Raw genomic sequence first — 25528 nt, 5'->3', positions numbered from 1 at the left:
GAAATGATTGACTTGAGATCTGATTTTAGGAAAATCAGCATCCAAGAAAATGAACAACTGCTGCAACATAGAAAATCGTCATCCAAAACAACACATCTGCTCACGTCCAAGGCTGGGAATTTCCTCTCTAGTGACTCCAACTCTACATAGAACTATCCTTTGCTGAGAATATCTTCCCAATCCACTAGTTGATGAGCAAAAGGAACCATCAAATGGCTGGTAAAGAAGGGAACAGCACCATCAAAACTGAAAATTTGTTCCTTAACCCTCCAAAGATCCTTCTTTCCACATGTAATAAGCTCCATCAGACCATGTTGACGATCTTGAGCTTGGATTCCTAGCTGAAAGTGATTTTCAACACACTGAAAAGAAAACTCAACACACCCCCAAGTGCTAGTGAGGACCAAGTGCATACTTAAGAAATTGATATCTCTTCTAGTGAACCCTTGAAGCCGAAGCATGAAAGCTTCAACAGCATTAGAGTGTGGAGCAAATGTTGTACTCAAATCCAACTCCAACTCCCAAAATGGACTAGTATGAGCCTTATTATCATTCAACCCAAGGAATAGGTTATCAAGCATGCAATCACCAAGTTTTGGTCCTTCTTTCTCCTATACTTCATGAGTAACAAGTCTGAAATCTTCACTCCTTGGTGCTGCAATGAAACCTTGTACGGCAACTAAACTGTGTTTAGACAACACCTTGATGCCAAAGATGTTGAAATCATCCATCACAAAGAGAGGGTTTTCATAACTTTCCTCGATACCCACTTCAAAGAGAGGGTTATCAAGAACTTGGAAGCCATCCCTTTCCTCTTGCTCACTTCCATCTTGCTGATCCGAGTCTGCACATCCAACCTTTGTTTTTCTTATGAAGTTCACAAGATAAAACTCTTCTCGAAAACTATCAAGCTCACCAATAACTTGCTCGATTTCTTCAGCTCTTTGTGCATTCTCTTGCTCCCTGAAAAGTTTGAAATCAGCAAACTGATCTTCTAACTCCATTAGAGCCAATTGAGTATTTCCTAACATGTCCTTTCTTGACTCAAGCTCAAGAGTAAGCTCTTCAACTTTCCTCTCTTTCCCTTCGAATGCACTAGTGGTCTTCCTTGCAAGTTCGAAGGCATAATCTCAATCTTCAATCAAGTGTATGTAATCTGATTTCAATATTTCCAAAGAGTCTTTAGTGAGTTGCAGATTAGGGAGAGTAACTTCATCCTTAACCCCTCTATATCTCTCATCCATTTGAGCCTTCCAATAGAGTTCTTCAATCAAACTATGTGTGTGATCAAATTGGGATAGAGCTTGCATTTCTTTTTCAACAGAGAATTGACCATCCCACTCATAAGAATGCAAAGATGGTGTACTGTTGATAGGCAGCAAGAAAAAAACAGAACTTTGTTTCTTGCAATCGCTGCCCCCATAGCTGCTCCAAGACTCTCGTCTAACTCCACCAACTAGCTGCAATTGCTCAATATCATGAAGAGGATCAGATTCTACTAAATCTTCAACTTTTTGCTTACCACCAACTTCATGAATAGATAAATCAGATTTGCATTTCAGAACCTCTTTAAACTTTCCATCATGAAGAACCATATGGTCCTCTAATCTACAACACAATCTGTTTTTTGAGCCTCATCAAGATCAAAGGGAAATTCATCCCACACAGGTTCGTTGTCATCGCTAGGTGCCATCACACCCAGATCCCTGGTGCGAAGGGGTTGATTACTTTGTTTAGTTAAAAAGTGCTCACCATAGCTCCAAGTATCATCCAACTTAGATCTTGAATCTTCTCTTAATTTCCACACATTGCTATTCTCACCAAGAGCAATGCTAGAACCAAGTGATGTTTCATCTTCCCACTCAAAAAGTGGATTGTCATATGTTTTCTCTATACCCATCTCAAACAATGGGTTATCATTGGAAACCACAAACTGATGTTCCAAAGAAAGTGAACTGCTGCTAAGATGAATACCAAAATTAGAATCTTTGTCATACCTTTCAGCAGTGATTCCATGGCTGCCCCAAGTCTCATGTACCTCCTCTTCAAAACTTGTCTTGTCATCATTTTTAGCTAATTGGTGAACATCATCATAATCAACAAATCCCAAACTATTGTTTGACTCCTTGCCAGGATGAGTTGAAGGTGATGAAACAACGTATTGTGCAGATTGCACACCCATCCCCGTCCTGGGCAGGGACCCCATGTTATGTGTCTGTCTGCCCCGATGGAAGAAAGAAACTTCCGTATCCTCAGTTCGAATCCTGAGTTTGGTCGTAAGACTTCAAAATCGGCCTTATTGCCCAAATTGCAAGATTAGAACTCTCAAACCTGGCCTTTGCAAATGCCTCCCAAAGCCCGAAGTCCATCAATTCAGGGGGAATTTAAATGAAGTTAAAATCGGCCTAGAAGGACAAAATGAGAGTTCGAGATTGACAAATCGGCCCCAAAGGCCGAAATTCAAACAGGGAAGGCACAAATGCCTCCTAGAAACCCGAAATTAGTCAAATCCCTTTGTGAGCCGAAATAAAATGTGGGGGGCTAATTCGTGCAATTTTGCCTATCAAGCCAAAAAACTCTCCAAAGCTCACAAAAATAACTCATAGACCAAAAGCGAACTTTAGACGAAATCACACGATGTATCCTCAATGGCCGAAAACGTTAATGCTCATTATAAATCGCGTCATTCACTTGCTTTGGCCGAAATCCAAAACAAAGGGCAAAATCGGCCTAAATGGCCATAATACAAAGTGCAAAGCTCACAGAACTCCCATTTAGGCCAAAAAATCTTCAAAAAAAGTTAAAGCTCTCTTCCCAGAAGCTCCTACTCAACAACCCACCTTGGCTCCTATCCCCATAGCGTGCACAGGACAATCACCCACACCCTCTACATCCTCCAATGAGCTCCATGAGGTCAAGGCTCTATCGCAAAATTTTAGCAATGAGTTGGTGACACTAAAGAGGCAGCAAGCCCAGCATAGTAGGCCTTATCAAGCACAAAATCAGAACTATCAACAGAATAGGCCACCCTTTCAAGGGCAAAACCAATGGAGCAACGTCGGGCCTTTGAATAGTGTGAACCCCACAGCTGCAAGCAACTCAAAAGCATTAGTTCCAATACAAAATAACCTCACCCAAGAGCAGGGTTGGTGTCAACGTTGCAATCAGCCACACAACCAAGGTGCATGCCAAAATGGAGCGTTTGTCCAAGCCTTAGTAGTGTAGGATGAGCCAACCACCTTTGGCCAGCAATATGACCCAAATCAGCCTAGTGTTGGCACTCAGGCTTACTTGCAAGGTGATTCTACCTTTGTCAATTGGCAGGAGGCAGAATTTTGTGGTTTGAATTAAACAAATGGTGAATCTATGCTACAATATACAAGGTCAAAGAAGAGAGCCATGGAAGTTGCCTCACCTTCATCATCAGCCCAAGCTCCAACACCCATTGTAGTTGTCCATGATACAAGCCAAAATACCATGCAAGGGAGCAAGGGGCAGGAGGAGGCCCAAGTTGTCCAAAGAGAAAAGGTAGACCTTGCAGCCTCAAAGAGGCCTCTAAAATCAGTCGGTGTTCCTTTCAACATAGTTGATCAGATGAAGAAGGCCAACCTCAATCTCACTATGTGGGAGGCCCTTTCCATCCCATCTCAAAGGGATTTGCTCAACAAAGCATTGAAGACATCAACCAGTCAGGTGATGAGGCAGCAGTTGACAGGAAGGCAGTCTCCACCAGTTTGGTGCAACCTAAGGAGGAAGAAGATTCAAGCAAGATCAGCAAGCCTCCCCCCTTCTATCTCTCTTTAATCATAGGAGATAACTAAGTTCACAACTGCATGATAGATTCGAGGGCTAGTAGCTCAGTCATGCCTAAGAAGGTAGTTGATCTTCTTGGCATAGAATATGAACCTGTGACTAAAGGGGTGGTCCAATTGGATGGCACTTCTATTAAGACAGTTGGGGTTGTTAAAAATTTGAAGTTAACCTTGCATGCATGCCTTGGTTGCACTATCTTGCAAGACGTATCAATCATCGACCTCCCTGCCTTCTTTGCCATCTGCCTGTCTAGAGACTTCACTGCCAAGATAGGTGGGTACCTGTCTTCTGATTGGTCCCACATGTTATTTCGAACAAGGTATGGTACCAAGGTTACCATAAGGGCAGAGCCCATTGCGCAAAACCACATTGAGCCCTACACCCCCAGCCATATAAACATGAATTGCACTTTGCATGAAGAGCGGGAGGAGTGTACTGTCTACGAGCCTGCTACTCTTTTGCAAGAGGTCCCTAATTGTTTTCTATATGAATGGGCCAATGCTTTTTAGTTTGATCCATTAGCTGAGACTGAAGAGACTGGGCTTGGCACCTATTGTATCCATGAAGAGGATACTCCTATCCCTAACCTCATCAAGACACAAGGAGATTCAGAGGGGTTAAGGAGCAAGTTTTTTGATGGTTCAAGAAACAAGAACGTTGCAGGTGCCAATGTGATGCTTGTTTCTCCTAAACAAGAGAAATATTTCTTCTCTTTTAGGCTTCAGTTTGATTGCACCAACAATGTCGCCGAGTATGAAGCCTTGATCCAAGGTCTCCAACTTGCACAAAGTAGAAAGATCAGATCTTTGCAAGTATTTGGAGATAGTGAGTTGGTTGTTAAGCACATCCGAGCTCGAAGCATAACAAAGAGCAACCTACTCAAATCATACAAACACAGGGTTTGGGATTTGATTGAAGGATTCGAAGCCTTCAACATACAGAATATTCCTAGAGGTCAAAACAAGCATGTCGATAGGCTTGCAGCAGTTGGTGCTCAATTCGACATACCAGCGCATGTTGCAAATGAGAAGGAACAACACATCAGGCTTGTTGTGAGGCTTGCTGTCCCAGACAATCAGGTAAATTGGCAAGTGTTCGAAAGTGATTAGCAAATTGTCAACTTCTTGCAAAATGAAGCAGAATTTTCTGCTAAAAATCAGTCTAAGCTGCAAGACCAGTATGGAGATCAAATCATGCAACTCAACTCCAACAAGTTGCCCAAAGACCTAATTACCTTGGAGGGCATTTTCCACATGGATGATCAGTTAAAGAAGAAGATGAACCTAGCTGCAAAGAGGGGTGATTACAAGCCAGTTGTTGTTGCCGAGGGTAGGTCTCTAAACTTGGGCAAGGTATGTTCCTCAACCGAACAAGAGGCTTTTGTTAAGCTTTGTCAAAAATATGATGACATAGTTGCTTGGACCTATGAAGACTTGAAGGGTTTTGACCCTAGCTTAGCCCAACATACTATAGAGCTAAACCCGGATGCAAAGCCAGTTAGACAAAAGCAAAGGCCAATAAACCCCAAGATTGAGCCACTAATGAGGAAGGAGTTAACCAAGCTCATAGAAGCCAATATCATCTTCCCTATCAAGCACTCCTCTTCGATGGCCAACCTCATCCCTGTAAGGAAGAAGAATGGGGAAATCAGACTAAGTGTAGACTTTAAGGACCTCAATAGAGCCTCTCCCTCAAGGATCATTATACCCTTCCCTCCATGGAGCAAATTCTCCAAAAGGTCAATAGCTCAGAAAGATTTTCATCCTTGGATGCGTATTCAAGCTACAATCAAATTTTAGTCCAAGAATCAGACCAATACAAGACTGCATTTACTACTAAGTGGGGTACCTATGCTTATTGTAAAATGCCTTTTGGGCTAACCAATGTGTTGATGTGGCTAAAGTCGCATCACTGCAACTCTATCCGGCCAACACAGAATAGAATGATCTCGCTGAGTATCCTATATGTTTACGTGGCTAAAATCGCATTGCTACGACTCCATCCGGCCAACGCAGAATAGAATGTACTCGCTAAGTATCCTATCCTCTCTTGAGATAAGGAAATCCCTAATGCTATTTTAAATTGATCAATGGGGGATGACCTCAAGGTTTCGGTTGCCAGGTCTTGACTGCAGGATTACTCAGTGATTGATGTGATTTGTTGGGAGCACAAGGGGATTTACGTTTTGCAACAAGCTGGTCTGCTGCGATTTTCGGACTGCAAAATAAAATCAAAAGGGAAGGGTTAAAGAAACCTAAGGACAAGGATGATAACAGTTGATGCAACGAGTAGACAGATTTCGATAAACCAATCCTTGTTTCGCCAGAGACACCCTCACAACTAGACAAGAACGGTGCAAGCTCCAAGGGACGAAGGATTTTCAAACCAGAGACACTCGTTTTAGGCACCCAATTCTGGCGCAGCCTAAGACGAACACCTGCAGTTGAACTAAGCACAGTTTGGATTTAGACTAACCATGCACGGTGACCTACAATCAGCAGACCCCCAATGGTATGAACCAGAAATGCATCAAATACCCCTCTACACTTCACCATTAAAATCCCTGCACTCTAAAATTAACCAGCTGAAAGAAACCATGCAAACAGAATGAAAACAAGATGATAAACACCAAATCAATGTCTATATATTGATTCCAGCTACCTATTACAACAATTTCTGCAGCATCTCTATGCTATTCCTAAAATCTAACCTATTCTAACTCTAAAACCTAACTACAAAACTCTCTAACCACAAAATTCTAACCCTTCACAATGAAAGGCATCCTGCTTTTTATAGATTTTACAATTCTAAACTGGTGGCTAGGATTGACTGCATCCAAGGACTGCAATCTGCCTTCCAGAAGCTGGCAGATTTAACCCATGTCTATTAAACTCTCAGTCATCCACCCAACCACTATCTCAACTGCCTACCACTATTTGGCTTTAATTTAGGTTTATCTGGTAGTTGAACATAACTAACATGTGTCCCCTCTGTTCTAAAATATCTTGAGTGGGTCCCACCGGTAGTTTTACAATAAAACAGTTTTGGTTCTTAAAACTGAATTCCTGGAATTAAATCCAGTTGTGTATTTCTCAGGAATGCATAGACTTGTTGCATTCTGAATGTTCTTCGATCTTTGGTCCCGGTGGTGGACTTTAGCTTGTTGTACAGGTGGTGGCGTAGCACGCTTCCCAATGCTTCATCCCTTTGATCCTGTGTTGCATCTTTGCTCCTGGCTTTGATTGCGATCCCTCTTCAATTTGAGTTTCAAGCTTTCTCCTGGTTCTTCCCGACAATGCCTTCGACCTACAAACAATCAATTTCACTATAATAAATCAATTGAAAAATTAATTAAATTAATTTAACAAACCTTAAATTTATCTTAGGCAATGTCGGGGCTTTGCCTCAATGGAGTACGGGCTTGAGAAGCTCTTTGTGAGATGTATCTTTTAAATGCTTCTCGTGAAATTCGGGCCTTCGTCTTGATTTGCTCTCGAAATTTAAACAAAATTCAAGCCTGAGAGGTGACCTGCGGGATGTTTCTAAGTTGAAGCCTGTTTAAGAAACATGTCCAATTTTGAACGCTTCACCTAAAATGTGAGATTTTGGCTTCCAGGGATTGATTTGGCGAATCTCGGCCCTTTGAAGCCTTTTCCGAGTTTATCATCTTGGCCATGAAGTGATATGAGCGAACTTTCTTTTTAGTTGAACGTCTTTATGCAAACTTCAGGCCTTTGGGCCGAAATGTGAGATTTTCGGGCCCCCTTGGTCGTCCTAGATGAAATTCAGCATTTTCAAGATATTTGTGAACTTAGAAACCTGACTACTTTATCTTAAATGTGTGATTTGGAGTTTTAGCCAATTTCGGCCTAGAAGCTGGTTTTGTGAGCTCTTCCCTCTGTCATTTTCGGCTCATTGAGGACTTCGCGATATTTGAACTCCTTGGTGTTCTTCAGCCAAATGAGCCTTGACTAATTTTCGGCTTTTAGAGCCAATTTGTAAGACTTCAAACATTTTCACTTTTTCGGCTCATTAGCCGACTTTGGGAATTTGAACTTGCTTTTCACTTTTTCAGCGAATTGAAGTATAACGCGCGATGGAAGCCCTTTGGAGTTAAAACGACTTCTCTTAAGCTTTTCAGGCCATTAAGCTGAAGTGAGAGACAACGTTTAAAGCCTCTTTTACACGCCCCTCTCAAACTTCGGGCTATTCATCATTTTGCGCGATTTCTTCTCTCAAAAGCTCATATCTCTGAAGTGTTTGGCGCAATTATGAAGTCTCGGCCTAAAACAACGTTTTCCGCGACTTGGACTCCCTTAGCCAATTTTGGCATTCTAACTTATTTGGCGCGATTTTGAATCATTCTTACGTTTTTCGGCCTAAGTAGGAACTCTGAAAGCCAACTTCGGCCTATGAAGGAGATTTGTGAGATGTGAGCTTGCATTATGGGTCTAAAGGCCGAAATTGAGAGTTTAAGTGGTTTTTCGGCCTGGAGAGCAACTCTGCATGATTTACCCTTCTGATCATTTTCAGGCCAAGAACTTGTATTGCGAGTTTTGGGAAAAGCTTAAGTTTTCGGGTATTTGACCCCGTTTTGCCCGAATTTCATCTGTCGAGCTTTTCGGCTTGAATGCTCATTTTGTAAGTTTAAGTTTGCTCCTTCATTTTCGTTTTGAAAGCTTAAGTCATTCTCGCGATTCTAGCTCCTAAGACGATTTTGGTGAACTGAAACCTTTTTCGGCCTGGATCATAACTTTGCGAATTTCGGCCTATGAGCCGATTTTCCCCTCAAACGATCTCACCTTTTGGGCTTGGAAGGCGGTTTGAAGATTTGACAGATTTTTAGCTTAAAGCCTGTATTGCGCATTTAATCCTCCTCTTCTCCTTTCGGCAGATTGCAAAAACTCAGGGGTCCCTTGAAGTAGGGGTGTGTGCAATACGCACAACACTATCCTCTCTTGAAATAAGGAAATCCCTAATGCTATTTGGTTTGATCATGTGGGCATGACCTCAATGTTTTGGTTGTCAAGACTTGACTGCAGGATAGCTCAACAGTCAATGTGTTTTGCTGGGAGCACAAGGGGCCTTACGTTTTGCAACAAGTTGGTCTATATCTGATTTTCAAACTGAAAAATAAAAGCAAAGAGAAGGGTTTAGGAAACGTAAAATTAACCAAGCTGGTATGCGGGTAGACCTGCTTGGCTAGAATAACTCACAACCTCGCAGGAACAATGCAATCTTCAAGGGGACTTGGAAGATTTTCAAACTGCAGGAGAATGGCTAAGCACCCTATTTTGGCGCAGCTCAGACGGACACCTGCAATTGAACTAAACACTTAAAGGCTCAGGTTAACCATACACAAGAACATACAATCAGTATATCCTCAATGGTATGAGCCCAAATCCATCAAATACCTGCACACCCGAAAGGAAAGATCTATCTAAATTGCTGAAAGAAACCATGCAAACAGAAGAAAACAAAGACAATAAACACCATATTTCAATGTTCATATATTTGCTTCAGCTACCATTACAACAATTTCTGCAACATCTCTATGCTACTACTAAAATTTAACCTTCTACAATCTAACCTATTCTAACTGAAATCTAACAATCTAACTGCCTAAAAATCTAACTTTCTAACAGTCTAACTAGAGTCTAACCCTTTACAATGAGAGGCATCCTGCCTTTTATAGAATTTACATATTGAATCAGAAGCCAGGATCGACTGCATCCAGGGGTTGCAATCTGCCTTCCAAAAGCATGGCAACTTTAACCCATGCCCACTCAATTCTCATATATCTTCCCAACCACTATCTCAACTACCTATCACTGTTTGGATTCAATTTTGGGTCTATCCGGTAGTTGGAAATAGCTGACCTATGTCCCCTCACTTTTAATTCATTAGATGGGGCCCACAGGCAGCTTTACATTAAACAATTTCAGTTTTCAGAAACAGAACTTCTAGAATTAAATCCAGTTGTGCATTTCTCGAGAATGCATACTTGTTGCATTCTGAATGTTCTTCGGTCTTTGGTCTCGGTGGTGGACTTCAACTTGGAGTCCAACAGCACGCTTCCCAATGCTTGGTTCCGATCTCGCGCTCATGCATCTTTTTCTCCATCTTCCACCGCCTGGCTTTGATCTTGTGTTAAGTTGTCACTTTAGCTCCTCGGTGTCGACCGCGATCAGGTCTTCACCTTGCGTTTTAGGTCGACACCTTAGCCTCTCTCGACGTTGCCAATCTGCAAACAATGAATTCCACTTTAATAATCATTTTGAAAAACTAAATAAATTAACTTAACAATCATATTAAATTTTACGCGACGTCGGGCTTCTTCGTTTTGAACACCTAATCCTTTGACATGAAATCGGCTATAGTGGTCAAAATGTGTGATTTTCACCTTGTTTCTATTTCTCACAAAATTGATTAAATTGCCGAATTTCCTTAGCCTCCTAATTTCGGCCAATTTGGGGGAATTGCACGACTTTAGTCTATTTTATTATTTCAGCTAAATGAGGGAGTGTGTGAATCAAATACTTGTGAGATGCTCATTCTTTGGAATTTTGGGCAATTTGAGCGAAATGCGAGAAGTTTGTGAATGCCCTCTAAGTCAAATTCGGCCAAATTAGGCACTTTTGAGAGATTTAATTTTTCTAAGTTATAACGGCTTTCTTGAAATTTCGGGTTGTCAATGCATTTTGTAGAATTCTTAGACGCATTTCCGACCTAATGATTTTCGGCCTAATTTGGTCTTTTGAGCACGATTTATTTTGACACTTACGTTTTTTTTGCCTCCTCATTCGAATTTCGAGACCTTTAGGCAAGTTGAGAGATGTCACTTTAGGATTTACTTTATCTTCTTTGTGAAATTCGGGTCTTATGAGACTTTTGAGAGACTCGATTTACACGCCTTATTTTTCTCCTTTCTCAATTTCAGGTTGGAAAACTAGAATGTGCGATTTTCTTAACCTAGCTCTAGTCGTGCGATTCTCACCTCTTAAGTTTTTCGGCCTAAGAAGTCATTTTGTACGATTTGATTCCTGGAGTCTTTTTCGGCCCAAAAGTCGATTTTGTGAGACTTTTAAGCCTTCGAAATTTTCAGCTTAATGAAGACCCCTCTACGCGTTTTGAACTATTTGGCTAATAAGCTATATTTGTGCGATTTAGTCTTTTCGTTTTCGGCTCAAATGGGCCATTTTCGCGAACTTGGAGATCATGTTTCGGTCTGTTAAGGGTTTATCGGCCTGTTGGGAGATTCTACGCGATTTTGAACTTAGACAATTTTCGAGCAAATGACCCCCTTCGCACGATTTGGATTCATTAGCTATTTTCGGCTACTTAGGTGAAAAACGTGATTTCGCCTTGGGCGACTTTCAAAATATGTCAAAATGTCAACTTTCTCCAAATTTCGGGTGCTCAGGATAAAATATACACTCGGCCCTCGAATCATTTTGCAAGCCAAGGAGAAACTCGACCTTTTAAGCCGATTTGCAAGACTTGGTCTCATTTTCGGCCTCTAAGGACCTTTTGCGCGATTTTCATTTTTCGTTCAAATGCCCTTTCATGGCAATTTCGGGCTAATTAATGATTCTATGCGATTTTGTAGGTCTTTGTGCTTTTCGGCCCTAGAGGCCGATTTGGAAGAAGACTCACAATTTCATCATTGTCACCTTACTTGGTTTACACAACAAATTCAGGCATTTGGGCTTCTTTGAGCAACTTTTAACTTTATTTAAATCCCCCCCTCTTAATGGATTTCGGGCTTTAGGAGGCATTTGCAGAGGTCAGGTTTGAAAGTGCAGTTGTCATCTACCTTGCTTAAACGCCTCCCTCTTCTTCTCTCCAAGCAGTGGGGGGTCCCTTGTCACGGACGGGGTGTGTGTGCTATATGCACAACACAATGCAGGTGCCACGTATCAAAGAGCAATGGACATGGCTTTCAAGGATGTATTAGCAAAGTTTGTGCTTGTATACATAAATGACATAACTGTTTATTCGAAGCATGCAGCTAACAATCTTGGTCATCTTGAGCAGGTGTTCATGAAATGCAAGGAGTATGGTGTATCCTTGAACCCTAGCTGGTGTGTATTTGCTACTGATCAAGGAAGATTGCTAGGACACATTGTATCCAAGGAGGGCTTGACCATTGATCTAGAGCGAGTGGAGGCTATTCTTTCTCTCCTACTCCCCAGTCACAAGAAGGGATTGCAAAGTTTCCTTGGTAGGATCAACTTTGTGAGGAGGTTCATTCTATAATATCCCCACAATGTTTTTCAGTTTTTTTCCAGTTACAATCACAACAAGAACCTGTTAAGGTTAGGAAATGAAGTTACAATAATGCTGAAATTGTAACCCTTCCACTTTTTGATCACCAAGTGCCCAATATGGGAAGGTGAGAGCATACGGTGTTGAGGGGATCGTTAGCTTCAAATAAGTGGAAATAATACAATGCTTGGGCGGCAAGCCAGCCCCTTCCACTTTTCAGCAGGATATGGAGAATATTAAAAATCACTTGGTGGTTAACCAGCCAAGGATGATGCAAGAAACTGAAGAGCAATCACTCTACCGCTTACGCAACGGGAGGATTAAAAATGAAATAGCAATCAACTCCACCGCTTATTCAGCGGGAGGACTGAAAATGAGATTACAATCAACTCAACTGCTTATTCAGCGGGAGGACATAATTACAATAGATAAGAAGGCGGCAAGCCAGCCTCTTCCACTTATGCAATGGGCCAAAGAACAACAATCCAAGTATATAGTTGTTAGTACTACTAATCGGCTTTACAATGCAAACATGGATTACAAAATTACTAGAATCATTGTCAAGGCCAGCCTCTTCCACTTATGCAGTGGGACTAAGAGAGTTCAAATAAATTGTTGTTAGTACTACTAACAAGCATTACAATATGATTCATCATGGATATTCAAATGCCAAAACCCAAACTAACAGCTGCAACTTATTACCAAGCCTCTTCACACCACACCAATAGACTCACACACCTGAAAACCACCTTCAACCTCAAAAAACTAAATCTGATATGAATGAACAACAAGCTGGAAATACAGACCAGCAACATTAAAATCCTCACAAACACTTCTAAATCACTCCCCACGCACTCAAATTATCTCTAAACACACTCCAAAGAACCCACACACACTAAAACCAACTCCACACAAGGAAACACTCCAAACTAACAATTTTTCAGATTTTGATATGCAACCCATGCGCTGCAAACACACAGACCAGCAGCCTAGAAACTCACAAAAATGCTCGTAACTCTATTCACACTCAACGAAATGACCCCCAAATAGATGCAAATGAGAGATACAAGACAGACAATGAGATTAGAACCAACAAACTGCACCCAAAACCCCCAAATGAATTTATGCACGCTTTCCCAGGCAGGTCATCATAGTACGGCTAGGAAAGAAGTACGATTTGCATTTAAACATTAAATACTCAACATTAAGCTCTACAAACTTACAGACTTGATCGCCTGTGGCATAGGAAGAGAACGAGCCACTACCCAGAATGATCTGACACACGAACTGAGATTTATGAACTAAAACGTGCTACAGCCACACCAAAAACCAGCAACACTAAAATCCACACCACACTGAAAATCTGAAAATGCACACTAAAATCGAACCACACATTCAAAAGATCCAATCACAGCTAGGAGTGATATCTCACACTCGAAGTCTATCAAGAGCCCTAGGAGGTATTCACCCTCGAAGATTGTCTGGAGTCAATCCGACAGCATAACAGTGTAAATTGTCTGAGATACCAAAATGAGCGCCCAAGTCACTTATTTATAACTTTTTGCTAGCCAAATTCAAATTCAAATGCACTCCAAATACGCCCAAACCAAATGCCATTCCATTTCATCCACATTTAGCATTGCATTTCATTTCATTTCCTTGCACAAGTTCACCCAATTCACATTCACCCAAAATTGCCCTTTTTAATAAATATAAGTGTCATAAAATAAAGTGTAAAGTGGGCGCCCAACTATGACTTCCAAATAAAAAGTATTACTAAGGCAATATACTTAGAAAATCGCCCCATTTGCCTTGAGTTATAATTTAATTATTAACACCACGACGACCCCCTTGAAGTCATGCAAATTTCACCCAAATAGACTTAGGATAAAATTAATATTTCCTCCCTTCCTAAGTCGTCCATCCATATAATAATCAAATATTAATACCTCATGCCTAAGGTATTAATATTTTTAAAATAGCTTCTCCTCAAATATTGATTATTGCCAAATTGAGCCGGAGATTGAAGTGTTGGAAATCACCAAAACTGAACTGAGTTGGGGCTCTAAACTGAACTGCTAAAAATAATCATCTGAGTGAATACAGGATCCTACCAAAATAATACTGCCAAAAATAGCCACTGAGCTGAACTGCAGAATCCTTGCCAAGAATAGCACCAAAAAATGTTGGAAGACCAACTACTCAAACTGACTTGTCAAAAATAGCCATCTGAACAAGCCTACTGACATCCTACTAAAAATAGAACTGCTAAAAATAGTAAGTGTTTCCAAAGTGATTTTAACCACATTTTGAGCAGTCGTCGCACTTACTAAAAATAGTAAGTTTGGAAAAAGTCACTCGATGCAGATGCATGTCGAGCCATCCTGAAGCTCTCTGAAAAACCAGAAGGAATCCAGAATCCAAACTGTCAAACTCCCACATATACCCCCTAAAAACACCAAAGAATTCTCCTAGAAAATAGGAAACCCTAATTTTTGCTCCCAAGTAGCCTAAGGGCCTCCGAACTAGGCAAACGGCCAACAAAACTAATCACTACAGAGAAGGGGACATTACACATTCCCAACCTTGCCACCATGGTAAAACCTCTCACCTCCATGTTGAAGAAAAATTTGGCTTTCAGTTGGACCAAGGAGGGAAGGGTCAGTTTTGAAGAGATTAAACAAGCAATTGCTCAAGCCCCTACCCTTGTCAATCCTAACTATGAAAGGGATTTTATCCTCTATACCTTCGGAGGAGAATCCAGCATCTCAGCTGTCCTAACATAGCTGAACGATGATAATTTGGAGCAACCTATTGCTTTCTTTAGTGAGGGGTTAAAGGACTATGAGCTTAAGTATAGCTATGTAAAGAAGCAAGTCCTCATTGTTGTAAGGGCATTAAAAAAGTTCAAACACATGTTATCTAACAACAGGATCCAGCTCTTAGTGCCACGTGCAAGTGTCAAGGATTTCCTTCTAAACAAGGACATTAGCGAGAAGAGGGTTGGGTGGATAACCAAGGTCATGGAATACGACATCAACATCAAGATCACCAAGCTTGTAAGAGGCAAGGGCCTATGTGAACAGCTTGTCTCATCTTCTGAGACTACTTCAGAGGTCGCCCTTGTGTTACAAGAGGATCAACCAACTCGCAACAACAATCAATCCAATTGGGTAAGTGACATGACCACCTTCTTAATGGAAGGTAGATACCCCCAAGGTCTGGACAGAACCAAAAGAAGGCATTTCAGGTTGCAGTCCATCTCCTATGTCTTAGTGGATGGCTCGAAAAGACTCCAATGGAGTCTTGCTAAGATGTATCGAGCAAAATCAAGTCAACAGATTGTTAGAAGAATTTCATGATGGCTCTTCAGGGGGCCACTTCTCTGCAAGGACTACAACTATCAAAACAATGAGGGCTAGTTATTACTGGCCATACTTATTCAATTACTCACATAGATGGGTGAAGATTTGCAAGAAATGTGCTCTCTTCTCTGGAAAGAAAAGACTAGCTACCCTACCTCTTCACCCCATCCAAGAAGATCAACCATTTGCACAATGGGGTTTAGACTTCATTGGCATGATAAATCCACCTTCTAATGCTGGCAATAAGTGGATCTTGGCCACAACAAATTACTTCACTAGGTGGACAAAGGCAATTGCATTGAGGGATGCCAATGAGGCCTCAATGTTGGAATTCCTTGATGGAATTGTGACAAGATTCGGTGTCCCCTCCACCATCATATCAGACAATGCCAAGGCATTTGTTGGAACCCAGATCAGTTCTTGGGCAGTGAAGCATGGTGTATACTTGAAGACGTCATCCAATTATTACCCTCAGGGTAATGGCTTAGTTGAATCTTCCAACAAGAACCTCATCAGGATAATCAAAAGGGCGATCGAAGACAATCAGAGGGCATGGCATACTAAGTTGAGGACAGCCTTATGGGCTGACAAGATCACACCCAAGAGGGCGATCGGTAACTCCCCTTTCATGCTAGTATATGGGAAGGAAGCCAGACTCCCAACTTCCCTGGAGTTACCCTCTCTTGAACTAGCACATCAGCTGGAGTTGACAGAGAATGATGCCATGACGGTAAGGCTAGCTGAGCTGATGGAGCTGGAGGAGGTTAGAAGTCAGGCTACGCATACACTTGAGACTCATCAAGAACAGGTCAAGAAAGTTTTTGACAAAAAGGTGACTAATAGGATCTTCAAAGAGGGAGATCTAGTTCTCAAGTGGGATGCAGACAGAGCCAAAGCTAGGTGACACTCCAGATTTGATGTTATCTGGAGTGATCCATATGTTATCAGTAGTTGCAAAGAGGCCAATGCATTTCATCTCTCCAAGCTTGATGACGAAGTTCTCCCAATCCCAATGAATGGGATTCATCTCAAGCCCTGCTTCTTAAGAGGGTGTTGATGACTATGTAAATATTAGACTAGAAGTTGTTTTGCTTTCATAAGTGCTTGTGCACCTGCCGCATTCTCCTTAAGAGGGTGTGCGCTCTAGTTTCAAGTTTTCCTCCAAGTGATGGGGCACACATGTTTTGGGTCTTTTCAATGACTCAGTGCCCAATGGATGCTCAAGGTTTCTGAACTTCATGCTTAGCAGGCAAGCATCTTGTAGAAATCGTCAAAAATGTTGTCATTTTATGACACCCTTGGTCCATCAGAGAGAACCAATCAGAGATACGATCCATAGATCGGCGCTGCCCCAGTTGATCAGGGAGAAGAGCAATGGAATTAGGAATTGTGAAGTGTTGTCTTGTCTGGAGGAAGTCTTTTCCTTAGCTTCTTTTTCCCTTCCCCGGAGCTCCAAAACCCCGAGGCTCTGAAGTTCCTTCCCTTTACTGCCTCTCCTTTCTCCTTCACGGAACTTCGAAACCCCGAGGTTCCTCTTTTTTCTTAGGTTCTTCTTCCCTTCCCCAGAACTCCAGAACCCCGAGGTTACAGAGTTCCTTCCCTTTGCTACCTCTCCTTTCTCCTTCTCGGAACTCCTAAACCCCAAGGTTCAAAAGTTCCTCCCTTTCCTTCCCCATCCTCTTCTGTTCTCGGAAACTCCGAAACCTCGAGTTTCCAAAGTTCCTTTCCCTTGCCTTCTCCGGAACCCCAAGGTTCTGAAGTCCCCTCCTAGTCTTCTTCCCTTCCCTGGAACTTCGGAACCCTTCCTTCCTTGGCCTTCCCTTTCTTTACTCCGAAACTCCGAAACCGTGAGAATCTGAAGTTCCTCCCCTTGGCTTTTTCCTTTCCCGGAACTCCAAAACCCCGAGGTTCCGAAGTTCCTTGCTGCCTACCCTTTCTCCTTCCTGGAACTCCGAAACGTCGAGGTTCCGAAGTTCTTTCCTTGTGTTCCCCACTTCGGGAACCCGAGTTTCCGAAGTCCTTGGAATTCCTTCTAGCTTGCAACACTTTTGGATGGCGTGATCAACACTCAAAGCTTTAAATGCTCCGACAACTTTGGTGACTTGTGCACCTTCTTTTGTGGAGCTACAGGGGTTCATTTAATGATTTTGGCAGGATTTCCATCAAAAGAGGTACAGGGCCATGCTTGTTGTGGTAACTTATGTCATGTCTGCATGCTCTAACTTTGGAATGTCAGGAAATCCACCCTTCTTAGGGTTGCATTTTCAGGTATGGCTAGGTTGCTTGCATGTACAAAAAGCCACGTGCATGCACTTCCTTGCACTCCCAGACTAACATTTTCCTACACACACAAGGGTCATGATCTCTCTTATGCAACCAATTTTCTATATAAAGGTTGTTAAGCCTCACTATAAAGGGTTCTCTCCCTGCTGGCTTGAGCTATTTTATGCTCTTTCACTTCTCCTGTATTTATCTTGCAACTCTCCAACTGTAAGTTTGGCCATTGGCCTTTGAATGAATTGAAATTACTATTCTTGCCTTCCTTCAACTTATGCATGTCATGTACGTTTCCTTACCTTCATCATAGGTGTATGATTTGTGGCTCTTCTCTCATATACACTGTGTTAATTTATTTCTAAGTGTGACTTGTGGGAATCCTTCTCCACTCTTGAAATTCAACGAATTCTAACCTCCATACATGCATTGGGGTCATTCATACAACTAAAGTTGTGCATCTCCTGGGTATTTCAGTTGATTCTTTATTTCATTTCGGGTAGGGAGAGAAACAATCTCTTATCTTGGTGCATCACCTCCTTTCATTTTAAGCATTTCTCTCTTTCGTTTTCCTCTGCAAGTTGTTAGGATAGGCTAAGGAGTAAGTTTTGAAGTGTTGAATTGGTTCAACACCTGCACCTAAATTGAGAAGGAAGCAAAGACTAGTTGCCCTACCTCTTCACCCCATCCAAGCAAATCAACCGTTCGCCCAATGGGGTTTAGACTTCATTGGCATGATAAACCCACCTTCTAGTGCTGGCCATAAGTGGATCTTGGCCGCAACAAATTACTCCACTAGGTGGACAGAGGCAGTTGCATTGAGGGATGACATTGAGGCCTCAGTGTTGGAATTCCTTGAGGGAATCGTGACAAGATTCGGTGTCCCCTCCACCATCATATCAAACAATGCCAGGGCATTGGTTGGAACCCAAATCAGTTCTTGGGCAGTTAAGCATGGTGTATACTTGAAGACATCATCCAACTATTACCCTCAGGGTAATGGCTTAGCTGAATCTTCCAACAAGGACCTCATCAGGATAATTAAAAAGACAATTGAAGACAATCAGAGGGCATGGCACATTAAGTTGAGGACAGCCTTATGGGCTAACAGGATCACACCCAAGAGGGCGATTGGTAACTCCCCTTTCATGCTATTATATGGGAGGGAAGCAAGACTCCCAACTTCCCTGGAGTTACCCTCTCTTGAACTAGCACATCAGCTGGAATTAACATAGAATGATGCCATGACAGTAAGGCTAGCAGAGCTGATGGAGCTAGAGGAGGTTAGAAGTAAAGCTATGCATACACTTGAGACTCATCAAGGGCAGGTCAAGAAAGTTTTTGACAAAAAGGCAACTAATAGGGTCTTCAGAGAAGGAGATCTAGTTTTCAAGTGGGATGCAGACAGAGCCAAAGCTAGGCGACACTCTAAGTTTGATGCTATCTGGAGTGGCCCATATGTCATCACTAGTTGTAAGGAGGCCAATGCATTTCATCTCTCCAAGCTTGATGGCGAAGTTCTTCCAATCCCAATGAATGGGATTCATCTCAAGCCCTGTTTCTGAAGAGGGCGTTGATGACTATGTAAATATTAGACTAGAAGTTGTTTTGCTTTCATAAGTGCTTATGCACATGCCGCATCCTCCTTAAGAGGGTGTGCGCTCTAGTTTTCAGTTTCCTCCAAGTGATGGCGCACACATGTTTTGGGTCTTTTCATGACTCAGTGCCCAACGGATTGCTCAAGGCTTCTGGACTTCATGCTTAGCAGGCAAGCATCCCGCAGAAATCACCAAAAATGTTGTCATTTTATGACACCTTTGGTCCATAAGTGAGAACTGATCAGAGATATGTTCCATGGACCAGCGCTACCCCAGTTGATCAAGGAGAAAAGCAATCATGGTTTGAAGTGTTGCCTTGTCGGAAGTTCCTAGGCCCCCTTTTCTTCCCCAGAACTCTGGAACCCCGAGGTTCCGAAGTTCTTTGCCTTAGCCTCTTTCTTTCCTTCTCTGGAACTCCGGAACCCCAAGGTTCCGAAGTTCCCTTCCTTCCCTTAGCTTTTCTCCAGTTTCTCCGGAACTCCAGAACCTTGAGGTTCCGAAGTTCTTTCCCTAGCTTAGCCCCTCCTCTTCTTAGCCCTTCTCTCTTTTCCCCCAAAACTCCGGAACCTTGAGGTTCCAAAGTTCCTTGTCCCTTTTCTCTCTCTCTTCAGAACTCCGGAACCCCGAGGCTCCGAAGTTCCTAGCCTTCCTTTCCTTCGCCTCTTCTCTTAAGCTTCTCCTTTGCCCGGAACTCTGGAACCCCGAGGTTCCGAAGTTCCCCTTCCCTCTTTAACCCTTTCCCTCTCTATCCTAGAACTTCGGAACCCCGAGGTTCCGAAGTTCCCTTCCCTTACCTTTGTCGGAACCCCGGAACCCCAAGGTTCTAAGGTTCCCTCCACCCCCTTCTTCCTTCTCAATTCAGGTGCACTTTTAGATTGACATGCAGGGGCCATGATCACCATTGTAACCCATTTTTCTATTTAAGGTTGTTAGGCCTCATTGTAAAGAGTTCTCTCCCTGCTGCCTTGAGCTTTCTTATGCTCTTCTCTTCTCTTGAAGACTTGTAATCTTTTTTGCATTTCTGTAACTGTAAGATTGGCTTTTGACCTTGAATTAATTGAAGATCACCATTATTGCCTTTTTTCAACTTATTCATGTTGTGTATGTGTTCTTACCTCCATTATAAGTGTATGTTTGTGATTTTCTTTCACATGTACGTTGTGTTAGCTTGTTTTCTGAGTGTGACTTGTGGGAATCCTTCTCCCCTCTTGACACTTAGCAAATTCTAACCTCCACACACATATTGTAAAAACTTATACAATTGAAGTTTGTGCATTTCCTGGGTGTTTCAGTTAATTCTTTGTGTCATTTCGGTAGGGAGAGGAACTATCTCTTCTTGGTGCATCACCTCCTTTCATTTTAAGCAATTCTCTCTTCCATTTCCTCTGCAAGCTGTTAGGATAGGTTTAGAAATCAGTTTTGAAGTTGCACCTAGATCGAGAAGGAAGCCGGCCTTCTTCGGAGATTCAACCCCCCTCGCGCAAGGTCCCACACTTCGGGGTTGTTTCCATGTTTCACGAGGTTGCTGAGTTGATAGCTTAGCAAGGGTGCAAGCTTTTGTGATAACAGGAACCATGGTCTAGACTCTAAACCAGCTCCAGTATGCACAACTATATTAATAAATGTTTGTGATGTGTAAACAAGCATTCAATGAACATTCACACCACCCAAGGGATGGTAAGTATACTCTATTAGTGCTTGATAAATTTAGAGAACAAAATATCTATCCTGCGTAGATCAGGAATCTACATTGTGACAAAATACACAAACCTAACATATTAAACCCTAGCAGAGCCCAAAGAACATGTTTTCCTCAAAGTTTACATGTGTGCAATGGTAAGATAATAATCTATCTAATAAGCAAGCCAAAGTTATTTCAGATGCATAGTTACTAGTCAACATGGAGAAGATAAGTCATTGCCAAGATGACTTTTGCTAGGATTTCAAAATAGAGGATCTGACTATTAATACAGTAATTACAAACATACATAACTTTTTTCATCTTGCATAATGAACTGTAGCTAAATTAGAGCCAGAGAAAAAACATTGCTTACAAAATATCAGGGGCACATCTAGAGACTAATATTGGCTCTATTACTAAAACAAACGGAAGATGAGCAAGATGTAAAGTTATGCAGGCATACAATGTTGGCCACCAATGGAAAAATCTAAAAGCTATGGCACGGCTTACAAAAGAATAAGCAAACAATTGTCAAACATTGTAGATAAATGTCTTTTATTCAGCCTGATTCTTGTTTAACTCTTTGGATTCTTTCTATCAAGTATCCTTGTCAACAGTCTTCATTTTTTTTTCTAATCTATTGAATTTCCTTCTCCCAAGGATTCACTTGCCATCTCAATACTGCTGGATTTACATGTTCTTGAATATATTCTAGATCATTCACACATGCATGTGCACATTTACATCTATGGCAGCTGCTCCTATCTTGTTATTAATTTCATATGGTGGATGGAAAAGAAAGCAACGGAGAATGCTTTCTGGTTGTTAGGCCTCACTGATTTTTTATTAAAGACGACTTAATGAAATCAATTGTATTTCCTTCCCCTAACTTTGAGATGATAATTGTTTACTTGCTAAGACTTCTTTATGAAATCAATTCTATTTCCTTAACTGTAAGTACAATTAACCTTCACACGCCACAAAACAGTTAGAAATTAGACCATAAGAATTAATAGCTTCATATGGATTTCCTTCAACATAATCTTAGATAAAGGACTTTGTCAAGCAACTGTGATTCATCACAATGGGATCAAAATGAATACAATAGCATCTATTTACATCATTTATCGATGGAAGCATTAAAGTCTTCATTATAAACTTAATAAACCTTTTAAAGTAAAGACAACGTGTGTTGCCTTCAGTAAAAGGCCTCACAACATGTACATGGATACATTCAAGAGTGGCAAACATATTGTGTATGTAATCATTAGCCACATAAATGGGTTGTATATATCATTCAAAAACATATCTAAAATTACTGACTAAGTCTACTGAATCAGTGTGTTAGAATAGTTTTGTATACCTCAGCTGCATTGGTAAATGCACATTGCGTATGAAATCTTCATAAGTGGTACCACCTAAACCCAGTTTGAGCTCAAGCTGAACACCACATATGTTCAAATGTAAGAGCATGCTTATGATGCAACAAAAGCATTTTCTCTATAACTATCAAAGATAATGAAAATAAAAATGCAAGCCCCACCAAACAATTCAGACTACACTTAAAGGTTGTTAGCTCACTATAAAATAGAATTAATCATCATGCCTTTGTATCAATATCTTTACTGCATCACAAAGTTACTGAATAAAAAGTGGTTTGGCCAGCTAGCCCCCTTATGTCTTTCTTTCAGCAATTTGTTTTTATTACTTTGTAATCCGGAACACCATATGCTCTGACCTTGCCCTTTCTAGGATCTGGGTGATCAGAAATTGGGAAGGAAGCTGATACGCATTTCATTTCTGTTGAAATCCAACCCATATTTTCAAAAGAGTGGTTATACACATAAGTAGCAGGGCAGCAGGGGGATGTCCCCTCCAAGTCCCCATGTCCTGGAGACATCCCCATCCGAAAATGTGAGGATTTGGAGGGGACTTGTTTTGTAACACTTAACAACTCTTAGCCAGTCATTCATTTTACCTACTTGTGATTTGCTTTAGGCACCTACCAACCTTTGGACCTAGTATTCTTTTATTGTATCTACTATCTAGTTCAACTGGTTTATTTTCATCATTCAAGGAGACTAAATAGTTTTTTTCCTTCTATCAATAAAAGATAGGTATAGCCCAAGGCATGGCAAGTTTTTGTCCACTTGGAACATTAGAAATTAGAATACTATCTTTTCTTTTCTAGGCCCCTCTATGGTTTCATAAAGGAAATATTTAAATGACAAATTTCTAAGCATTCTTGAGCTGCCAAAACACATTCCACTGCTTCTTTAAAATATAATTAGATTGCATTATGTATAACCATTGATATTTTGGTCCCATTCACTGATTTTGCAATTTGGTCACTTAAAATTATATTCTTCTTTCTATAACATCACTATAAATACTTCCATGCAATGATTTAACCAAACCATTCCTTACTAAACAAAAAGGTGTCAGTATTAGCTAAAATACTTCATCATATGCAAATACTTACAGTGGGTGCAAGTAGGCCACCAAATATAATGATTCCCGTGATAAGTGAGAAGCATGATGCATAATATAGCTTCAAATTTGCTGGGGTCTAAATGTAAAAGACAATATGTTAGAAAACTTAGAATTCATAATTGTAATCAATCTCTTGATTTTCTAGATAGGATGTGAAAATATCACAGTGATTAAAAATCTTTTATAAACCAGTAATTATTGGCATGTGGGAATTGAGCTCACCAAAGGAGGAAGGAAAGGGATGAAAGATGGAAAATTAGGCATCTCATTTTCCACTTCACTGTTCATGATGCCCAATTCAGCATTTTTTATCCTTTGTTGTATCCTAAGTCTTCTAATCTAAAACAAACACAGCATTCCACCCAAGATATTAATATAGAGTCTCGACATGTTATACTATACATGATCAGGGAAGCAAAGGAAAACTTCATTCAAGTAAACCAATCTCATAAATTTACTATTATTAACAATTAAGATTACATAATAAAGAAGTCAAGATATTCTAATTAAACTTCCTATCAAACATTTGAAGTAAATTAAAGAAAAAAAATTCCATTCACACAGTACCTAAAGCACAAAAGGCACTCGGCTTTACGATACTTAATGATATAAGAGAAACAACACAAATATATTAGCTTAACCACCATAGTGTTAACATATCAAAAATACCACTTTGAATCAATGACATACAGAAATGCATTGTTGATAATAGAAGAAGTGCATAAACATTTATTAATGAGATAGGTAGGAAAAGTTACAAAAGATTGCAGTATTATAAATTTTACTCTCTATTGATCTTGAATCCCTTCCATGTAGACACTATGAAGTCCCCAAATACACATTCCTCAAGGTTCCATGAGGTTTCAAATGTTGAAAAAATTGAAACAAGGCATTGGAGAGGCCTAGATAACTATCATTTATTGCTTTAGAGGGAAGGTATATGTCTCCTACCATCTATGACATGTTGATGTGGTTTTTAGCACCTTAAACACATTATAGAATACAGAGTATCCTACACTCTCTTGAACAAGGAAATCTTGAATCTAAACAGTGTGATCAATCAAGAAGACCCCAAGGTTTACAATGCGAACAATCAACTTTAATGCTCAGGATAGACCCAGTGATGTATGATGTGATAATGTTCTTAATCACAAAGGGACTTACGTTTATGAACACAATTGGAATGTGGAATCTTACTTAACTCACTTCGGAAATAAAGATAAAAGGAGATAAAGGTTAAGAAAGCTAATATAATCCTAAGGACAATGACAATAAAGGATGATGCTTTGATAGACAGATTCCATAATCAAGCTTTACTTCGCCATGCAAGAACAACTACACAAAACTGATACAATCTCCACAGGGTAACGAAGGATTTTCATATTGTAGGCATTCATCAAATACCTAAGACTAGTGCAATATAAATGAAGATCCACAATTGAACTTGTGCTTAATGAGGTTCAGACTAACCATACACTACAACTTACAATCAGAAAATTAGAAATGGTGCGAACCGGGATTCCATCAAATACCATTGCATTTCTCCATTATAATCAATGAACTTTATCTGAATTTGAGAAGTAACAAGAAACATGCAACATGTAGAAACAACACATAGAAGTCCACCATGCATCAATGAAAATCATGTATTAACTCCAACAAGTCTTAGCAACAACTTCGAGTTTCCTCCTCCTACACTACTACTACTTTTATTCGCTAACTATTAACCTTTACAAATGAGAGAACTGAGACTTATATAGAGGTCTCATTACAATTCAATGGCTCAGATTGATTCAAGATCAATGACCAAGATTACAAAATAAAACCCTAATTAGGGTTAGTTACAACTAGCTACCTTCAACCAATGAAATAATTACAAACTCGACACATGTCCTAAGTGCTGACATTAGGTATGTTGAACAAACTTCGATGCAATGCCATGTGTCACTTGCTCCATTCTTGGATGAGTCAGGTTCACTGAACTTAGACATGCTGACTTGTCACAACTTGAGTGGTCGATGATCAATAGGATGCCA

At 40.7% G+C, this 25528-nt stretch overlaps 1 protein-coding gene across 2 annotated transcripts in view; it reads right to left on the bottom strand.

The window, feature by feature from the left end:
- The window catches only part of LOC131069413 (protein ORANGE, chloroplastic), a 123582-nt gene that overhangs the window by 60409 nt on the left and 37645 nt on the right, over positions 1-25528 (bottom strand). For both annotated transcript variants that reach the window (XM_058004827.2, XM_058004825.2), the window contains exons 3-5: positions 23715-23831; positions 23482-23568; positions 22363-22439 (exon numbers count right to left, since the gene is read on the bottom strand). In XM_058004827.2, the coding sequence (XP_057860810.1) occupies positions 22363-22439; positions 23482-23568; positions 23715-23831 (281 nt within the window). The remainder of the gene's footprint in view (positions 1-22362; positions 22440-23481; positions 23569-23714; positions 23832-25528) is intronic.

Source organism: Cryptomeria japonica, chromosome 10, assembly GCF_030272615.1.
Source record: "Cryptomeria japonica chromosome 10, Sugi_1.0, whole genome shotgun sequence".
NCBI classification, from domain to species: Eukaryota; Viridiplantae; Streptophyta; class Pinopsida; order Cupressales; family Cupressaceae; genus Cryptomeria; species Cryptomeria japonica.
The sequence above is the reverse complement of the archived record's forward strand: the minus strand, read 5'-3'. Positions and strand labels throughout refer to the sequence as shown.